General features: G+C 41.8%; 2 protein-coding genes across 3 annotated transcripts in view; one reads left to right on the top strand and one right to left on the bottom strand.

Annotated features, from left to right (window-relative positions):
• Nucleotides 1-7,854, bottom strand: part of LOC310692401 (uncharacterized protein) — a 137,690-nt gene extending 129,836 nt beyond the window's left edge. Inside the window, exon 1 of the mRNA XM_083473378.1 lies at nucleotides 7,549-7,854. The gene's annotated coding sequence lies outside the window, so the exon portion shown is untranslated. The remainder of the gene's footprint in view (nucleotides 1-7,548) is intronic.
• Nucleotides 1-18,584, top strand: part of GALNT1 (polypeptide N-acetylgalactosaminyltransferase 1) — a 61,506-nt gene that overhangs the window by 25,728 nt on the left and 17,194 nt on the right. Inside the window, exons 1-2 of one of the 2 annotated variants that reach the window (XM_083473250.1) lie at nucleotides 14,174-14,259; nucleotides 18,070-18,236. In XM_083473250.1, coding sequence (XP_083329376.1) covers nucleotides 18,194-18,236 — 43 coding nt within the window. In that variant the 5' untranslated portion in view covers nucleotides 14,174-14,259; nucleotides 18,070-18,193. Of the gene's footprint in view, nucleotides 1-14,173; nucleotides 14,260-18,069; nucleotides 18,237-18,584 lie in introns of those variants that run through there. The other variant, XM_083473249.1, reaches the window with a different exon arrangement.

Here is an 18,584-nt window from a genome sequence, read left to right as displayed (position 1 = left end):
GTACTGCCCCTATTGCCCAACATCCAGAACATGCACTCAGAAAACTGGGTCTCCCCAATAGGAAGCATGGCACAAGCTAATGGCTTCCTAAAAATCACTGCACCCTGCCTCCCTGCCCACATGACCTGGGTTGCTGTGCATATAAGAGAAACCTGGTGGACAAGCAGCAGCAAGAACAGGCTTGTCTGCCATGTCCAGCCAAGTGTCTGTTACACATGCCAGGTCAGTTCCTCCATCCACAATCAATTAATGGATGGCAGTGGTCTTGTGAATCATTGACATGGCATTGCACAGCAGCAGCTTAAGGTCATGGGGGTCACCCTTGTTGATACCTGTATCTTTCTGGTCTTCAAACAACGACTAAACCTGCCACCCCGGTAGTTACATGGTCTGGTCCTAGTGTAACTCCTTCTCCTACCTGTGATCACTGACATCGGGTGTCTGAATGCATTCCCTCTAGTAGAACCTGCCCCAGCCATTCTGTTGACTGGGGCCCACTCCTTGGCAGCCCTGTCCTTTCCCCCTTAAAACAAAATAACGCATACACCTAACTAATGTAAAAAGGTAAACTGGAAAAAATGCAAGTTAAAACAGTTAATTCCCAGGTTAGAACACTTTAAAACAACCCCCCACAAGATGAAACTCTGTCCCCATTAAACAGAAAGTTTCCCACAGGGGCTGGCATAATTTAGGGTTATGATTCTTCTCTACATATATATACATTTTCAAGACAAATGCATCTCCTTTCTCTAGAATGTATGTCTCTCCTTTATCTAAAATAATAGAAATTCATCTACTTACTCTGACATATGAAATCAAGAGTTGACATCCAGAAATTAACCATTATTTTCAGTGTCATACTAATTTCTTACTGTATAGGAATCATGAGTTATTGAAAGCTAACCGCAAGCATGCTAGCATACCACTTAAGTTCAAATATTCATTTCCTCTATCTCCCAAGTGCTATTCAGATAATGCTTTCTAATTTTCCTGCAGAACTGAGACTTACTCACTTCTTAATTTAAATCTTATTTAATAAGGTTCCAGTAACTTACTTTTTAAAAAAATCTTACGCATAAGCATGTCCTACAGTTCTTCCTGTATTGAAGAATCATAGGTGGAAGGAACTACAGATGATCAAATGACAATTTTTGTTTCTGTTTCTCATTTCCCCAAACTTCAGTTTATTTCTATATCAGTTTGCAAACTTTTTACAAACATTTCTATTGAAAACCTGTACACCTTTTTGTGTGCATTTTCCCCAATACACATTTTTGCAAGAGGTTTTTGCTAATGCAATTTTATACATTGTTTTCCCTAATCTTTGTATTTTTGTGCGTTTTCCTGTGTTTTTTGTACACATTTTTACATTACATTTTTTGCATTGCAAAATTGAAAACTACAGAGTATGTTTCATTTTGTGGATTGTTTTGAGAAGTGCAAATTTGGTTGGTTTGCATTAAAATGCGAACTGAATGAATTTCCACATCAACTCTCTTGTGTGGCACAGTCCAATCCTGTTGGAAGCTTCTATGAACTTTTATGCCAAGATTGTTCTAACTAGATGTATCATGAAATTAGGTGGAGTCAAGCCTGAGCAGAATCCCAGGTGGTTTTGCTTATAATTCTAGAAGTCTAGAAAAGTATCTTGTGATGTGTTCCTGCCTTGTCCATGAATGTTGCAAGTACCACAGTTTGTGTTTGAAGGACTCTTTGTAGTAGGAAAGAGAACTCACATGTGCTGAGACTTCATCAGTTGTGTCTACTCATGGAAAGAACTATATTGATAGCCTGTGAAGTACTGGTCCTGCTGCTAGTTAATGTGTGGTATTGAATCACACTGCCACGATCTCTGCCATGCTGGTGATACGACAAATATTTTCAGCTATTTAGCCATGCAGGTTAAGGATGGCTACACAAAAACTGTTTTCCTACATAAATACAATTTGTAAAATATGTGTATTTGTGACTTCATCATCTCTGGAGGGAATGATCTTGATATGTTGCCAGTGTTGCTAAGAGTCAGTGTGCCTCAGCAATACCCTGCAACCAGGGAAGAGGCGAGAACAAGCAGGAACTGTCCAGCCCTCCCTGCTCATTAGAACAGATGGTAGGCAGTCCTTGCTTCCTTTTTCAGGAATCCAACACATGGAACTTGCTTACATATGTTGAGTGTAATTGAGGATGGAAAATTTTAGACCTTAGAAACTAGACGAGTAGAATTACTTGCTGTTAGTTTAATAGCATATGCGTATTTTATAGTAACTTGAAAATTGCAATCAAGTACATGGGTTCCCAAATTGTGGTCCTTGGACCACCTGTGGTCCACAAACTGCATTTGGGATGTTTGAAATATCATGCAGGATATATAGCACAGCATACTACAATTGCTGCAGCAGGCAGAGAAATAATAAAGTGGTCTGCTAAGTCCATGAACAATTTTTAAATCTGTGGGGGAAAGTTTGGGAACCTCTGATCTAGAACTCCACAAATAATAATTATGCACTTGCCAAAGCTTTGGTCATAATAAATTTTATATTAAAAACTTTGATACTGCATGAGAGTTAATGTTAGTGAAATGATATCTAGTGTGTTTGTTCCTGAGTTTGTTTTAGTAGTAGCAGAGAACGTATCACGTTGCGTATTCAGAAGAGTTCTAGATCTTTAATTATTTTCCACAATAGCTGTAGTACCTCAACCTTTTGTTTCAGTAAATAAGTTTTCAAGGTTTTGTTTTTAGGTACCAATTTCTCATTAATTTCATAGCTAAATTATTTTTATACTTTCCATGATACTTTTAACAAAGAAAGTAAGGGATTATATCCAGTGCTGTGCCAGTGGGTTGTGTTGATGCAATGTGACTTTGGGGGCACAGAGGAGAGGAAATCAAAATTTGCTCCAGAGCATCCTCCAATCTTGAAACTGATTCTGAGGGTTTTTAGGGAAGCTTGAGAAGACAAGAAAGTTCCATTGGGCACATGGAAGTCCCTTGTGTTAGCAGAGCTGCAGTGTTGGATACAATGCAAGGTAATCACTTCAGCTTAGTTCTCAAGAACATGGAGTTCCTCTGTTTTCTGTATTGTGGAATACAAAACAGTTGTATAAAAGTGATGTCTCTGGAAGTTGTTCGCATGGGGAAAAACCCTGTAGTAAAACTGTAGCATCATCATCCGTTCAGGAAAAAGACAAGCAAAGCATTTTTAATATCTACTAAACAATAAGCACTAGAAAAAGAAAAGGAAGACAGTGGTAGACCATATAGCTAATTTGTAGTGATTTACCTTTGCAAGATGCCAAAAGCTTGTACCTCATTCCTAGGTATAATCAACAAATCCAGTCTTCAGCTGTTTGCAGTGGGAGTTTCTTTATCAAGTTGTAAGATCATATCAGATTGAATGGAGATTTTACTGCCTGGATTGAGCTAATTTATGCTGACCCAAATGCTTGCATCTTCATGAATTGAACAAGTTTTGACCCATTCCAAATGAATACAGGAACCCAATAAGGATGCACTTTGTCACGATTAGTTTTTGCATTGTCTGTAGACTCATTAGCGGAAGCTTTTAGACCAGATAGAACAATTAAGAGAGTAACAATAGGGAGAGAAGAATTCAACATTCATCTTTATGCAAATAATGTAGCAGTGATTGATTGTAAGAGATCCAGAAAAAAATCATTTGAGAATGTACTTATGTTAATTAATGAATTTAGCATGGCATATGGATATAAGACTAATTCAACAAAATCTGAACATTGAATTAGTGAGGGCTTGAATATGAATAAACAGGTTAGAATAGCACCCTAAGTTTCCATAGAGAAACTTACTAATTAAATATCTGGGAATATATTAAAAATGCAAAATTTAGGAGATGTAGTAAGTATGCTTGCCCTTTCCAGCCACAGCAGTGTTGGGGGCCATTGCCACCCTCCCAACACAATCCAGTGACAGGGTGCCTTTTGGCAGCAGCGGCTGGCCTTTGGAGGCTTGCAGCCTACCTTGACAGCCTTGGCTGTGGATACAAGGCTGCCCACAAATTGGCCTATTGCAGGCAGGCTAGGGGGCTGTCTGAGACCAAGGGACAGGCCCAGGTGAGCCTGCAGGCTTTGCTTGGATCTGTTCCTGGGGTATATAAGAAGGGTTGCCCCTGCCCCTTGTCCACTTGTTGCCAGATCTCCCACCCCTCCTCTCCTTGTGTTCTGCTCTGTGCTTGACCTTGCTATGGACATCATTGGTCATTGTATTTGAGGCCGGGCAAGAATTTCCCATCCAGCAAATTGGCTACAGTGGTGCCCCGCAAGACGAACGCCTCGCAAGACGAAAAACTCGCTAGATGAAAGAGTTTTCTGTTTTTTGAGTCGTTCCGCAAGACGAATTTCCCTATGGGCTTGCTTCGCAAGACGAAACGTCTTGCGAGTTTGTTTCCTTTTTCTTAAAGCCGCTAAGCCGTTAATAGCCGCTAAGCCGCTAATAGCCGTGCTTCACAAGACGAAAAAACCGCAAGACGAAGAGACTCGTGGAACGGATTAATTTCGTCTTGCGAGGCACCACTGTATCTCCTAGTGGTTTTGCCTCCCTTGTAACAATCTTTACAACTTTGGCGGTTTAGACATTGGGTAAGTCTTGGTCAGAGGGGAGGTTGTAACCTTTGCATGCCCCTCTGAAGGAAAGGGATATCCTGTTAAAGGAAGCTGAATGGAGCTGCTTTGGTCCAGATTCCCAGGTGGGGGCTAGTGCCATAGCACTCCAGTCCCGTGGGGGGGGGTATTTCCTATTTGATGTAAGTCATAGGTCCTGCCCCCCTTCTGGATTGCTTTACTTCCTCGGCGTGCAAAGTATATTCATGACAGATTAGTTGTGGAGATAAGAAAAAAATAGTCCATTGGACCCAAATGGAAATTTCATGGATGGGCAAAATAGTGGCTATTAAAATGTTGGTGCTTCCAGAGATGCTTTCATTTAAATTTTCCATTAGGAATAAATTATAAAATAATTACTAGCTGGCAGTATTATGTTTGGGTTAAGAAAAAGCTCAAAAGTTGTTGCAAAAACGATCAAATTTTAAGAATGGTAGACTAGCCTTCCCTTCTTTAAGTAAATAATATGTTGCACTTGTGCTTACAAATTTACCGCAGTGAGGCCACCCAGACAGATCTATCATATTAGAACAATTCATCGTTTCAGCAGAATTTTTGAAAAAGACTGACACTACACAAAATTTGATAAGGGTATTAAATTAAATCCATGCACCAAATCTTTATGAGATCTTTGAAGTATATATAAACATATATCAAGTCCAGAACTATCACTTCTCACAGAACTTTAACATAATGAAGAAATATAGGAAGAGATTTTTTGGGGGGGGTATAATATTAATTTATGAAAGATTCATGGACATTTTGAACATAGAAAGGTATTTAAAGAGGGTACTGTTAAAACTTGCAATCAGATTGTTAATGATATACAACAAAATTATCCTCTCTTTTATCAATACCTGCAGTTTAGAAATATAGCCAATACCTTATTGGTAAGACATGGGCAGTTTAGAGAAAGGATAAAGGTGAACAAAGGTAAAGGTACCCCTGCCCGTACGGGCCAGTCGTGTCCGACTCTAGGGTTGTGCTCCCATCTCACTTAAGAGGCCGGGAGCCAGCGCTGTCCGAAGACACTTCCGGGTCACGTGGCCAGCGTGACGAAGCTGCTCTGGCGAGCCAGCACCAGCGCAGCACACGGAAATGCCGTTTACCTTCCCGCTATAAAGCGGTACCTATTTATCTACTTGCACTTAAGGGTGCTTTCGAACTGCTAGGTTGGCAGGCGCTGGGACCGAACGACGGGAGCTCACTCCGCCGCGGGGATTTGAACCGCCGACCATACGATCAGCAACTCCTAGGCACTGAGGTTTTACCCACAGCGCCACCCGCGTCCCGCTAGAGAAAGGATAGAATTTGTAAATTTGATAAGAGGAAACTCATAAAATTTACTAAGCAAATTATACAAAATCATTAAGATTATTTATATAACACTTCATACAGGCAATCCCCCATTCCTGGCACTCCCCGTGCATCGGGAGAGCATGCCTAAGCCCATTTTGTTCTGTCCTTTTCTGGGTCCAAAATTATCTATGTGTTGGCTGCCGTGCGTCAATTGAACAGACGCTAAATGGTCTCTACCTGTACTTCTCAAAGTAAATGGTAGGGAGACATGGGACATGAGATGTTACTGGGTCAGTGGAATTAGATTTGGCAAAATGTCCCTTATACAATCAGCTCAAGACCTAAAGCAAATTTTTATACATTTGTCTTTTGTTTATTTAATACCATTATGACTCAGTCATATCTGTGATACAAGTAATTTATATTGGAGATGTAAGGCAGCTGAGGCTGGAATGTTAAGTACTGTATTTTTCCGTATATAAGATGCCCCCATGTATAAGACGACCCCTATTTTTAAAAAAACTCTAAATTAAGGAATTAAGTTGTTTAGCTTTTTTGGGGGGTGGGGGAGGTCACTTCCGCCAATCACTCACTCACCTGCCTGCCACTGCTGATCGCTTGCCACAGCCACTGCCGATCGCACATCTTGTCACAGCCGCCAATTGTCTGCCCGCTCACTGCCACCAACAGCCCACCCACCCACTTGCCACAGCTGCCAAATGCCTTCCCACCTCGCCACAGCCGCCAGTCACCTGTCCAATTACCATAGCCACAGCTAATCGCCAGCAGGCCTTGTTGCAGCCACTAATCACCCGCCCAGTTGCTGCTGCCATTAATCACACATCTCCCCTCTGCATTCACTATCCGTGTATAAGACGACACCCAATTTTTGCCTATTTTTTAAGCAAAAAGCACCATCTTATACACGGACAAATACGGTGTATTTTGGACTTGCTCTAAGATTGTGAAATCTTCGGCTGGCATAGTAAAAGTTATTGAAGTGATAATAGTGTCTGCCAACGGATCCTTTAATTATTTGGGCTAACAAAGCATCAAATATTATTGGAAGTAGGGAATTCAGAGTTTATTGACAGTTGCTAGACTGATCATCTGTTGTATTTGGGAAAAAGTGAGCACTGGAGGAAAAATTATGGGATATTGGGAATATGGTTTAATTGATAAATATTGGAAGAGTCAAAGAAGGAAGACAATCTGATCTCTTTGTGGAAAAATTGAGTGTATTTATTGGTTAGTAGTATAAGGTACAAGAGAATGCAAATCCACTTAGATGATTGGGCATGCTATGAGCCAGTTTCGAAAAGACTAAAAATTGTATATCCATGATGGTGTATTTTTATGTATATTCTATTTTTATCTTTGCTTTTACACTGTGTGTGTGATATTCTTGGTGTATCTTTGAAGTAAAGGGTACAGCAAGAAAGGTAAGATTTATTTTTAAAAACTTGTATTTCCCCCCTTACCTTCATGGATTACTGTGGCATTTCTACCCTTGTCCAGGTACAGCTGTAGCTAGCAAACTAGCCAAAGTTGAAAATAGGTCGCTAATACTACTTTGGGGAATCAGTGACAATACTGAATCAAGTACAGTGGTACCTTGGGTTAAGAACTTAATTCGTTCTGGAGGTCTGTTCTTAACCTGAAGCACCACTTTAGCTAATGGGACCTCCTGCTGCCGCTGCGCCGCCGCTGCACGATTTCTGTTCTCATCCTGAAGCAAAGTTCTTAACCCGAGGTAATATTTCTGGGTTAGCGGAGTCTATAACCTGAAGCGTATTTAACCTGAAGCGTATGTAACCCGAGGTACCACTGTACCCAAGTTATGTACCTGTTCCTTCAAGGAGATTGCGACGCTTTCCAAAACTGGCTGTCTACCCAATTCTTACACCCCAAATTTCTCACCCACAGCAGCACCATCCTGTCATGATTCAGCCTCAGTTTCTAACAGAAATCTGCCCAAGGGACTTCGTGCCATTTGTAGACCAGGCAGACCATTTTGTGTGTGATATAAAGCAATTCAAGGCTTCATCTCTTTGTCTTGCCCTCTGCTTCTGGGGCTTTTACAGAGCTGACTGCAGCGCTAGTTGCGTGCCTAGGAACCAAGAGGCTCCATACATATTCATAGTTGGGCATTTTTTCTGGTTAGAGCTCCAGTGAAGGGCTCTAGGGAATCTAGGACACTGCTTTCAATTGTCTAGTCTGCCATGGTTTCCTCATCAAGTAAAAAAATTCGCTGCTTCATGTTTTGACTACTACACAGTTTTAAAAGAATCAGCTTTCTACTGCAGTTGAGAATGAGAATATATTTAATACTCAGACAGACTGGCTCAACTGCCAGAAGAAAGATTGGAAGAATGGACTCCACCAAGAGGTTTTCAGGGTGATCATGAACAAGTGGGGGTGCTTGAGTAAACAACCAGGTTTTAAGAACCAGAAGTGCCTGGTGCTTTATTGGTTCTGTGGTCAAAAGGGCTGCTTGTTTTCTTTCCCCCTGTTTTTCCAAGTGTCCTCCTTAAGGTGAGAACACTGGGGATGGAGGTGATTCTGTTGGCTTCACGATAGCCACAGAGACCATGGTGTTCAGATCTTGCAGAGCTGGAAAGAGGTTTGCTCCTCTGCAGTGATACAGAATTTGGCAACCCCCTATTGCAGGAGGGCAGGCAGACCACCCTTGAGTTCAGTTCCAGTGAGTACAGTGGTGCCTCGCAAGACGAATGCCTCGCAAGACGAAAGAGTTTTTCGTTTTTTGAGTTGCTTCGCAAGACGAATTTCCCTATGGGCTTGCTTCGCAAGACGAAAACGTCTTGCAAGTTTGTTTCCTTTTGGATTTTCATTGCATTCCTATGGGAAACCGTGCTTCGCAAGATGAAAAAACTCGCAGAACGAATTAATTTTGTCTTGCGAGGCACCACTGTACAGGGTTCATAGCCAGAGTCGATCAAGGTTTCCATAAGAAACCCCTCTGTTCTGCCTTCTGACACCTTACTTTATCCCATCTCCTAATTCCCTGTTTGGCTATTTGCCCCTGTTTTAGTAATTGTCCTTTGTGTCCAGAGCTTTTTTTTTCAGCTGGAACATCACCATAACTTAGCTCTGGCACCTCTCCAGTGGGCGCCATTGCCATTATAAGAGAACAAAGGATGCGTTTATGGTGACTTCCAGCACCTCTTTTTCTAGAAAAATGGCACTGTTTTGTGCCTCATGTTGCTGGAGGATACTGAAGTAAAAGCCTTGACTCTGAGAGTGTTCTTTCTACATAGGTCACAAAGTCTTTGACTCTGCCTTTTAAAGTATTTTTATATTGTTTGGGTGTTATATATTTTGTATTATGAATTGCAGGCGTTTATTTGATGTAAACCTATGTGAGTAATAGGAACCAATTAGAAAGGCAGGATAAATGCTGCCTGGTCTATAAACACAAACAGTAAGGAACTTCATGGTAAGTTCAACTTTTCCGATTCCAGTATTGCTGGATCAGGTGCATACAAAGCACTGTGAATGGAATTTTGTCAGCCTAATTTAACAGCTGGGGCTATAAGTGCATAGGCTTATCAAATAAGTGGCAGTCAATGAAATCAACTATTGCAGGAGGCAACCCTCCACTCCCCCTTCTCACAAATCATGGCAAGCAAGGTATTTCTGAGCCCAATTCTAGTGCTGGTTTTCATCTTTTATAAACTCCTAATTGTTTGGGTCTTGATTATCTCAGAATAACTGCTCCTTCTGACCTGTTGCCCCCAAAGATGGGGACAGGCTGCTTGCTAGTGTAACCAGTGAAACATGCCACTTGTCTTCTTGACACTTGCCTGTCCTGGTTCATAATAGTGAGCAAGACAGGGCTGGGCAATGGGATGTGTGTGTGTGTGTGGGGGGGTGTTAATTCCTCCCTCTATAAGAGAGTCTTCCCAGAACCCGTTAAAGAGCCGGTTATTAAAACACTTCTTTTAAAAAGCCATTTATGGCCCTGGCCACTATAGCCAGTCATCACCCAGTCTTAAATCTTCCATTCCTGGGCAAGGTGATTGAGCGAGTGGTTGTGGAATAATTCCAAGCATGTCTGGAGGATGAAGACCATTTGGACCCCACCCTGGGATTGAAATTGCCCTGGTCACACTGGTTGATGATCTCTTGCAGGCCAGGGAAAGAGGTGAAAACTTTCCTGGTTCTGCTGGATCTCTCAGCAACTATTGACACCATTGGATATGGTATCCTTCTGGACCATATAGGTCTAGTGGTACTGCTCCTTCTGGGCCGTATCCAGAAAGTGATGTTGGGAGATGAGTGTTCGGACCCCTGGGCACTCACCTCCCCATGCTTTTCAACATCTGTATGAAACTACTGGGAGAGATCATGAGGGGATTTGGGCTGGGTGTTCACCAGTATGTGAATGATACCCAACTCTACCTCTCATAAGTGAAGGCAGTGAACATCCTGTGTGAGTGTCTGGACGTAGTTGTAGGATGGATGGCAGTCAGTGGATTGAGGCTTCATCTCGACAAGACAGAAGTACTGTTTCTGATGGACAGGGAGTGGGCAGCTTTGTTCTGCATGATGTTTTTATCTGATCTGCAAGCCTTTCCAATCTCAACTCAGACTGAATCTAGGTAAAAAGGATCATCTCACCTACAAAAGGGGCAGAATCTACCAATAGATGAAAGATGATTCAGGTGAAGGGAGAGATTCAGGCATCTTTTGAAAAGATACAAAAGCACTATCTCCCATGTTCAGTGGGTGGTGTGGGGGACTCTATGGTCCTGAATGGGGTAACTGTGGCATTGTAGGACCAGGAGAGCAGCCTGGGAGTCATTTTGGACTCACAGCTGCCCATGGAGGCCCAGGTCAATTCTGTGTCCAGGGCAGGTATCTACCAGCCCCATCTGGCATGTTGGCTGAGACCCTATCTGTCGGTGCCCTGTCTCACCAGAGTGGTATATGCTCTAGTTATCTCCCACTTGAACTACTGCAATGTGCTCTACCTTTGAAAGTGACTCAGAATCTACAACTAATCCAGAATGCTGCTGCCAGACAGGTGACTGGGAATGGCTGCTGGGACCATGTACACCGGTCATGAAAGATCTACACTGGCTCCCAGTATGTTTCCGAGCACTATTTAAAGTGTTGGTGCTGACCTTTAAAGCCCTAAATGGCTTTGGCCCTGAATACCTGAAGGAGCATCTTCTGGAGACATCTGAAGGCAGCCCTGTATCAGGAAGTTTTTAATATCTGATGTGTGTTTGTATTTGTAAATTCTGTTGGAAGCCACCTAGAGTAGCTGCGGTGACCTAGTCAGATGGGCAGGGTACAAAATAAATCACCATCATCTACTAACAAAGCTATGCTAAAGATCACATGTGAAGGCTTGATTAGTCTTTGCAAGAAATGGCGCCTTCTCTGTTGCTGATATGTTTTTATATCCACCCTTAGATTTGTATGACTATCTTTTCTTTCTTTCTTGAGGCAGGTTAAAAGCTTTTCTGTTCCTCCTTTGGTAGTTGAATTGTTTGATTCTGCTGTTCATATCTGATAGGTTTTTTTGTTCTTTGGTTTATATTTTCATATTAAAGTTGAAAAGCAGTACAAAAAGTTATGAAAATCACCTGCTCAGCAACACTTGTCACTTGAGTGCTGCCCATACTCTTAGATCAGGGTATGTAAAACTCGCTTGGAGACACATCTTGTTTTTAACTTGTGCGTGGATATACAACTCTATTTTGGACTTTTCACATACATTAAATTAGTTATGTATGGATTGTATTTTTATTTAGATGTATGAACAAGGTCTTGCATCTTGGTTAATACCCATTATGTTTCCAAGACTGTCTACCTACTGAGCATATGTGCCTTTAAAAAGTTAATTGCTATTGTGAAACAATAGAATGAACTATTTTTTTGTAATCAGCATAATTATTAAGCACGTTGATCTGATCTAGTAAAAGTAATGTTTTGAAAATACTTTGACGAAGTATTTTTTGTCTGGTCTAATGTGCACATCTAGTCCTTAACTTTAAATCTTGATTTCTTGCATTCAGAGCTATTTAATTTAATTTGGAATTCCATGTAAAAAATGAAGAATATTATCCCACTGGTGATTATGTAATACCGTATTTTTCGCTCTATAGGACGCACTTTTCCCCCTTCAAAAATGAAGGGGAAATGTGTGTGCGTCCTATGGAGCGAAGAAGCCATAGCCCCGTGACCCTCTCCCGGCTGGAGAGGTGGCGCACGGCTATGGCAGGAGCCTCTTTAGCCGCACACCACTTCTCCAGCCGGGAGAGGGTCGCGGGGGGGCTTCTTTAGCTAAACAAGCCCCCCGCGACCCTCTCCCGGCTGGAGAGGTGACGCGCGACTATGGCAGGAGCCTCTATAGCTGCACGTCACCTCTCCAGCTGGGAGAGGGTCCCGGGGGGCTGCTTTAGCCGCACGCGCGCTCTCCCGGCTGGAGAGGTGACACGTAGCTATAGAGACTTCTGCCGTAGTCGCACGTCACCTCTCCAGCTGGGAGAGGGTCCCGGGGGGCTATGGCAGGAGCCTCTCCGCTGCGCGCCACCTCTCCAGCCGGGAGAGCGAGCGCGGGGCTAAAGAAGCCATAGCCCCGCGACCCTCTCCCAGCTGGAGAGGTGACGCACAACTATGGCAGGAGCCTCTCTGCTGCGCGCCTTTCTCCGCTCCCGACCTGCTCTTTGGGGCTGGTGGTGGGCTTCCCCCTGCCAGCTCCAAAGAGCAGGTTGAAAGGAACCTGAAGCACTGACCCCTTTCGCTCTCCAGGCTTCCAAGGTAGCCGCCTGAAGGCGACTGAACGCACCTTAAACGGCATCTTGTTTTAGAGGGGGAAATCAAGAGGGGGAAAATTCTCCCCCTCTCTGCGCAGCGCCTCCTGCCGCTTCGCTGAAGGGGTGCTGGGCAGAGAGGCGGAGAATTTTTTTTCTTGTTTTCCCCCCTCTAAAACAAGGTGCGTCCTATTGTCCGGTGCATCCTATAGAGCGAAAAATATGGTATATTTTCAGTTGTATGAATTGGGTGATCTTTTGGAAGTTTTCTGAAGTCTCAACAGTGGAAAAGGTTTTGATGGATGGTTTTGATCTTTGGATGCCAGATTTTGTCTTGTCCACAACCCCAAAGTTGAATGCATCTGTGGCTTGAGGTTTATTCCATTGGTAGGGTGTTATCTTCTCCCCAGTCTTGATGTGCATTCATTCAAAAATTCATGCTTATTTCTCTTGTGTGCTCTCTTTTCCATGACTACTGTATGCTTTTAGATAATATTTCAGGTAATTCTGGGAAAGGTAAAGCAGCTTTAACACCAAAAGTGTCCATTTTGGCCCACAATAAAAATTCAAAAATCCTCATTAGGGCAATAGCTTTACGAGACCAACCAAAATGTCATAAAGTGTGTACTTCGATAACCTCTGTGGAGGTAATGTATTAGTAAGAAGGATGATAGGAACATCACCTCCAATGTTTAGAGTTATGGTTGCTCAAGACCCACACAAGGTTCGGCTTTGAACTAGATTTTAAGTAGGTTTCACAATAAGGAGTGCTATTTTTCTAGAAAAAGAGGTGCCGGAACTCATCATGAATGCCTGCCTTGTTCTCTTACAATGACAATGGCGCCTACCTGAGAGGTGTCGGAACTGAGTTCCAGTGGGTTCTGGCTGAAAAAAAAGCCCTGACAATAAAGTAAACTGATGAGATCAGCCTCCAACATTCCTAGTTGATCGCAAGCAAAGGAGGTGCTAATACGTCAGTCCACTGTGCTTCTTGTTCTTTCTAGGAACTTCTGTCCTAGAGGAGAATTGGAGACTCTTCAGAGTTGCTTCTCTTAAATACACAGCAATACTCCATGTTTGGAGCCCATGACAGAATTGACCTAGGATTTTCTTTAGGCACCTACATTTTAAAAGTGGATTTTCCTGGAAAAAAACCAGAAGTCTAAATCTTTTTTATTTTTCTTCTCAAAAGTAACTAACTTTACATATCCTAGATTTGTAACATCTTTTACTAATACATACAGTCTGGTATTTCAGCCTTCATCTAGTTAACATGTAAAATAATTTTATACGGCAAAGAACATATTTTTAAGTTTTTCATCAGAAAGCTCTCTTGGGGGGCAGCTGGCTTATGCCATAAGCACCAGAAAATCTTCAGAACTTTCTTTATATGAATTCTGCTTGAATCTCTAACCACAATGGTTTCAAGGACCATTTTGGATTTTGTTTCTAGGGTCTAAAGAAGATTTCTACTTGAATCATGAGATATTGCAACTTTCTTATATCAGAAGAGAGGAAAATTTCATTCTCTTGATGTCAGGTAAATTATGAAATAACTGTTAAGGTCAGACTTGAACTTGACTACAAACCAGTGTGTGGATGCTGAAAAGATTTAGTATACATAGGCTACTAGATGGAGTAGTGTCTCTTGGAGACTTAACACACAAATTCCTATTGATTTTCGTAAAAGTATTGCTGTTTAGCCCTGCTGTTTCTTCAGGAAATGTTCCACTATACATTTGTCTTGTGCCTGTTTTCCGAACTGTTGGCAATTGTTCATTGTTATCATACTGCCTGTTGGGTTGGATTACAAAACAGGCATTCAAGTTTGATATATCCTGTATGGAACAAAATCTCAGTGAACACTTCATGTCTTTTAGATGCAGTCCTGTGCCCATTTATATGGGATAATGTCCCACTTCATTGTGACTTATTTTGAGTAGATATGTATTAACAAGGGTGCCAACTTGAATGAAATATTGTGGGGGCCCAGGTAAGCCCCACCCCACAATTGATCACAAGACATGACACACAACATTTGAATAGCAATGCCCATCAACCTTGGGGGGCCCTGGCCCCTTCAAATATTTTATTGGTGGGCCAAAGCCCCCTTGGCCCCTAGGAGATGGCTCCTATGATGTATATAAGATTGTGCTGTACATCTATAAAATATACCTTGGGGAGTGTATGTGTGTGTTATGTATTTCCTGCAGTACTTTTTCCATTTGTGGCATTTTTGAACTATTTTGAACCAGTGACATGCTTGGCCAAGTCTGAGGGCTGCCTAGAATTTTGACCAGTTCTGCTTCCGATAATCCATGGTAATCACAATTGATGAACTTTACCTGTTTGTGAGTACATAGAATGTAATCAGTTGAGTATTGGTTGATTAGCCACTAGGGTATCTTTACACTTGAAATGTCTTATTGGTCTGTCTAATTGGATGCCAGTGGTCCTTTGTTAACCTTATTCTGCTGTTAACATAGAGCCAGCTCAAGACCCTGGGTCTTTGAAGACTGCTGTAGAATATTTTATTGCGTTTTAGGTGATCTGCATAGACATTTCCTCCTAGATTAAGAATCTTATAAAGTGGTACCTTGGTTCTCGAACTGAATCCATTCCGGGAGTCCGTTCGACTCCTGGAACCATTTGAAAACCAAGGTGCGGCTTCCGATTGGCTGCAGGAGCTTCCTGCACTCAAGTGGAAGCTGTGTCGGACGTTCAGCTTCCAAAAAACATTTGCAAACCGGAACACTTACTTCCGGGTTTGCGGTGTTCGGGAGCCGATTTGTTCAGCAACTAAGCAGTTCAGGCAGGAATCAAGGTTTGACTTTACCTCTGCTTCACAGCTTGTTGTTGTTGTTTAGTCGTTTAGTCGTGTCCAACTCTTCGTGACCCCCTGGACCAGAGCACGCCAGGCACTCCTGTCTTTCACCGCCTCCCGCAGTTTGGTCAGGCTCATGTTTGTAGCTTCGAGAACACTGTCCAACCATCTCATCCTCTGCCATCCCCTTCTCCTTGTGCCCTCCATCTTTTCCAACATCAGGGTCTTTTCCAGGGAGTCTTCTCTTCTCATGAGGTGGCCAAAGTATTGGAGCCTCAACTTCACGATCTGTCCTTCCAGTGAGCACTCAGGGCTGATTTCCTTCAGAATGGAGAGGTTTGATCTTCTTGCAGTCCACAGCTAGGTGGCTTTAAATATATGTTATTTAAATACTAGAATAATACTAGAATAATAACTAGAATAATAAAGCAGGTTAGTGTTGCTCCAGGCACTAAAGGAGCTTCAGAAGTTTTCTCATACAGCCAAAAGAGCCTGCTGTATGGAAGCCCTTTTCCACGTCTCAACATTACTTGTGACTTGGAATTTAAATGGTTCTCATGATCATTCTATCAAATCTGTTTTTGTAAAGGTCTGTCTTTGGTCAGCCAGGCAGCAGCTTCAATTTGTCTTGTCTTGCTGTGGGGAGGGGATTTCAACTACTGTGTGTGTAGCTACCATGCATTGTATATTTTAATCTATTCAATATTTTTTGGCTAATAGGATGCATCCCCACATTTACCTCAGCCAATAGAAACAATAGTCAAAGTATCAAAATATCAAGGACTGCCTTTCATGCATATTGTAATCTATTCTGCTTTACCAGTTCTCAATCCTAACTCAATCAGTTCTTCACTTCTAGCAGAAAAAACAGAAAAAAACACAGCTCTCTGCTTGATGCACAGGTTCACCAATTTCCTTTTCTTGTGGGGAGTTTGAAAATACCCTTTCCTTTGCGTTTCTATCCAAATTTGAAGGCTGCTTACCTTTCCTACTGAAATTATTGTGGCTTTCTTTTTAATAATAACTGTAAGTAACAGAACTTTGAAATATGTGTCAGTATGTCTTAAACCAGGGCAACTAGTGTAGTACTCAATTCCTTTAATTTTAAACCATTTTGTTACTGGGATGCTGCTTTAACAGAATATTCCATATTCTTAAATATACTGAAAAGATTACATTCTAACTGCCGGTGATAGCTTCTCTTTATTAGATTGTAAGTTCTTTTACACTTGAATGACAACGTCCTCTCCTTTCAGAGTTGTCAAAGCTACTTGATGTTTTGTGACATGTAAGTTAGTTTAACTGGTTAAAAGCCAAACAGTTTAATTTTCCTTGTAAGGAGCTCCCAGGCTCACTAACAAAAAGACTTTCTTGTTAGTAAACAAATTGTGATCCTCTTTTGCATTTGATGGATACTGGGGTTTTTGAGGTGCACCTCCCTACCAGGGGGAACTGTTGTCTCATGAGACTGGGAGAATAGGTTTCCAGGATAAGTAGTACATTTGAAACTGGACAGGAAGGAAGCTGTTTGCATATTCTTGGGGTCTTACACCATTTTCATGGGGGTATTAGGAGCGGCTATATTCCATGCTAATGGAGGAGACCTGAGGTGCATTTGCTGCTTTCTTGTGCGAGGGTATCTAAAACTCAGCTTCGTAGACAAAATGGAGAACCTTTTGGATCAAGGCACTAAGAACGTACTTAGTGTGGCAGAGGAATATAGTTATTTAGAAATACCAGCATCCTGAAAGCACTTCCCTAGGATGGGTAGCATTACAGATATTGGGAAAGCCCCATTGTTAGACTAACATTTGAGATACTGGTGTGCCTCCTTCAAGACTGTTTCTGCCTCTTGTGTATGTAGAGCTTGATCCAGTACTTTGCAAGTTGTAGTTCTGTTCTGATTAGCTGTTATTGGGCCAGAGTTTCTGATACAGTGGTTACTCAGTGCTTGGAGCATTGATGGTGGCGAGGTCACCAATGGCATCTTCAGCTAGTCTCTGATTAATTATAAAGGATTACTCTTTGCAGTCTTTAGCCATAACCTGGAAATCCTCTTCATGTGTAAGAACTATTTTAATTGAGCAATAAACCTGTCAGGAAATTCATTCTGCATCCGGACATTCTATTCTGCATGAAGCATGTTTCACACAGCTAATTGTGCCCATAATTTTCTTGTGCATTCATTGATGACCTATGCAAGTTAATGCTATTACAGCCTTCTTGCTTCAGTGTTTCAGTTGAAGTAGTCAATTGAAATGGCTAGTGTAGCATGGGTCAAAGGGCATTTTTACAGGTGAGTTCTGAATGCATCAGTGAACAAGGGCCTATTTGCAAAAAGCTTGGGGAAAGGGCCTTTTCAGGGATGACAACCCATTGATGAAACACCGTCCCCAGGGAAGTTCTCCTTGTCCCTACCTTATATTTTTTAATATAAAGAGAATATTAGAGAATATTTTTTTTATTCAAATGTAATAATAAAGGGTTCATTTATTACTGCTTTGCTTTATTTGTGTTTTGTCTTAGGTGTAAGACAAAAGTATATCCAGATAACCTTCCTACAACAAGTGTTGTAATTGTCTTTCACAATGAAGCTTGGAGTACTCTCTTGCGAACTGTACATAGTGTCATCAACCGGTCACCGCGACACATGCTGGAAGAAATTATTCTGGTAGATGATGCTAGTGAAAGAGGTAAGATTGCATAAGGTGCAGTTTGGGCATATTGCATGAATTCAAAAAACTGAGTAGCAAACAAAAATGAAATGCCGGTTGCTGATATGACTGTAGTTACTGGACAGATTAGAGCAGTTTTCATCAGGTGAAAATGAAATGCCTGTTTTGATAGGTAGAGTGTAAATATTTATATTTGAGAAAGCCTTCTTTAAGTCAGATGCATCTGGTAGAGGAATTGATTCAAGTTATAAATAGCAATGGGGAAGTGCGGTGTTGCAAAACACTTTGTGCATAACTTTGCAGGTCTGCAAACCCCATTTTGGCTGGTCCAGGTCTTTTTTACTTTCCCTAAACCTGACATCATAT

Source organism: Podarcis liolepis (genome assembly GCF_965112155.1).
Source record: "Podarcis liolepis genome assembly, chromosome: 13".
NCBI classification, from domain to species: domain Eukaryota; kingdom Metazoa; phylum Chordata; class Lepidosauria; order Squamata; family Lacertidae; genus Podarcis; species Podarcis liolepis.
This window is presented reverse-complemented; position numbering and strand designations above follow the sequence as displayed.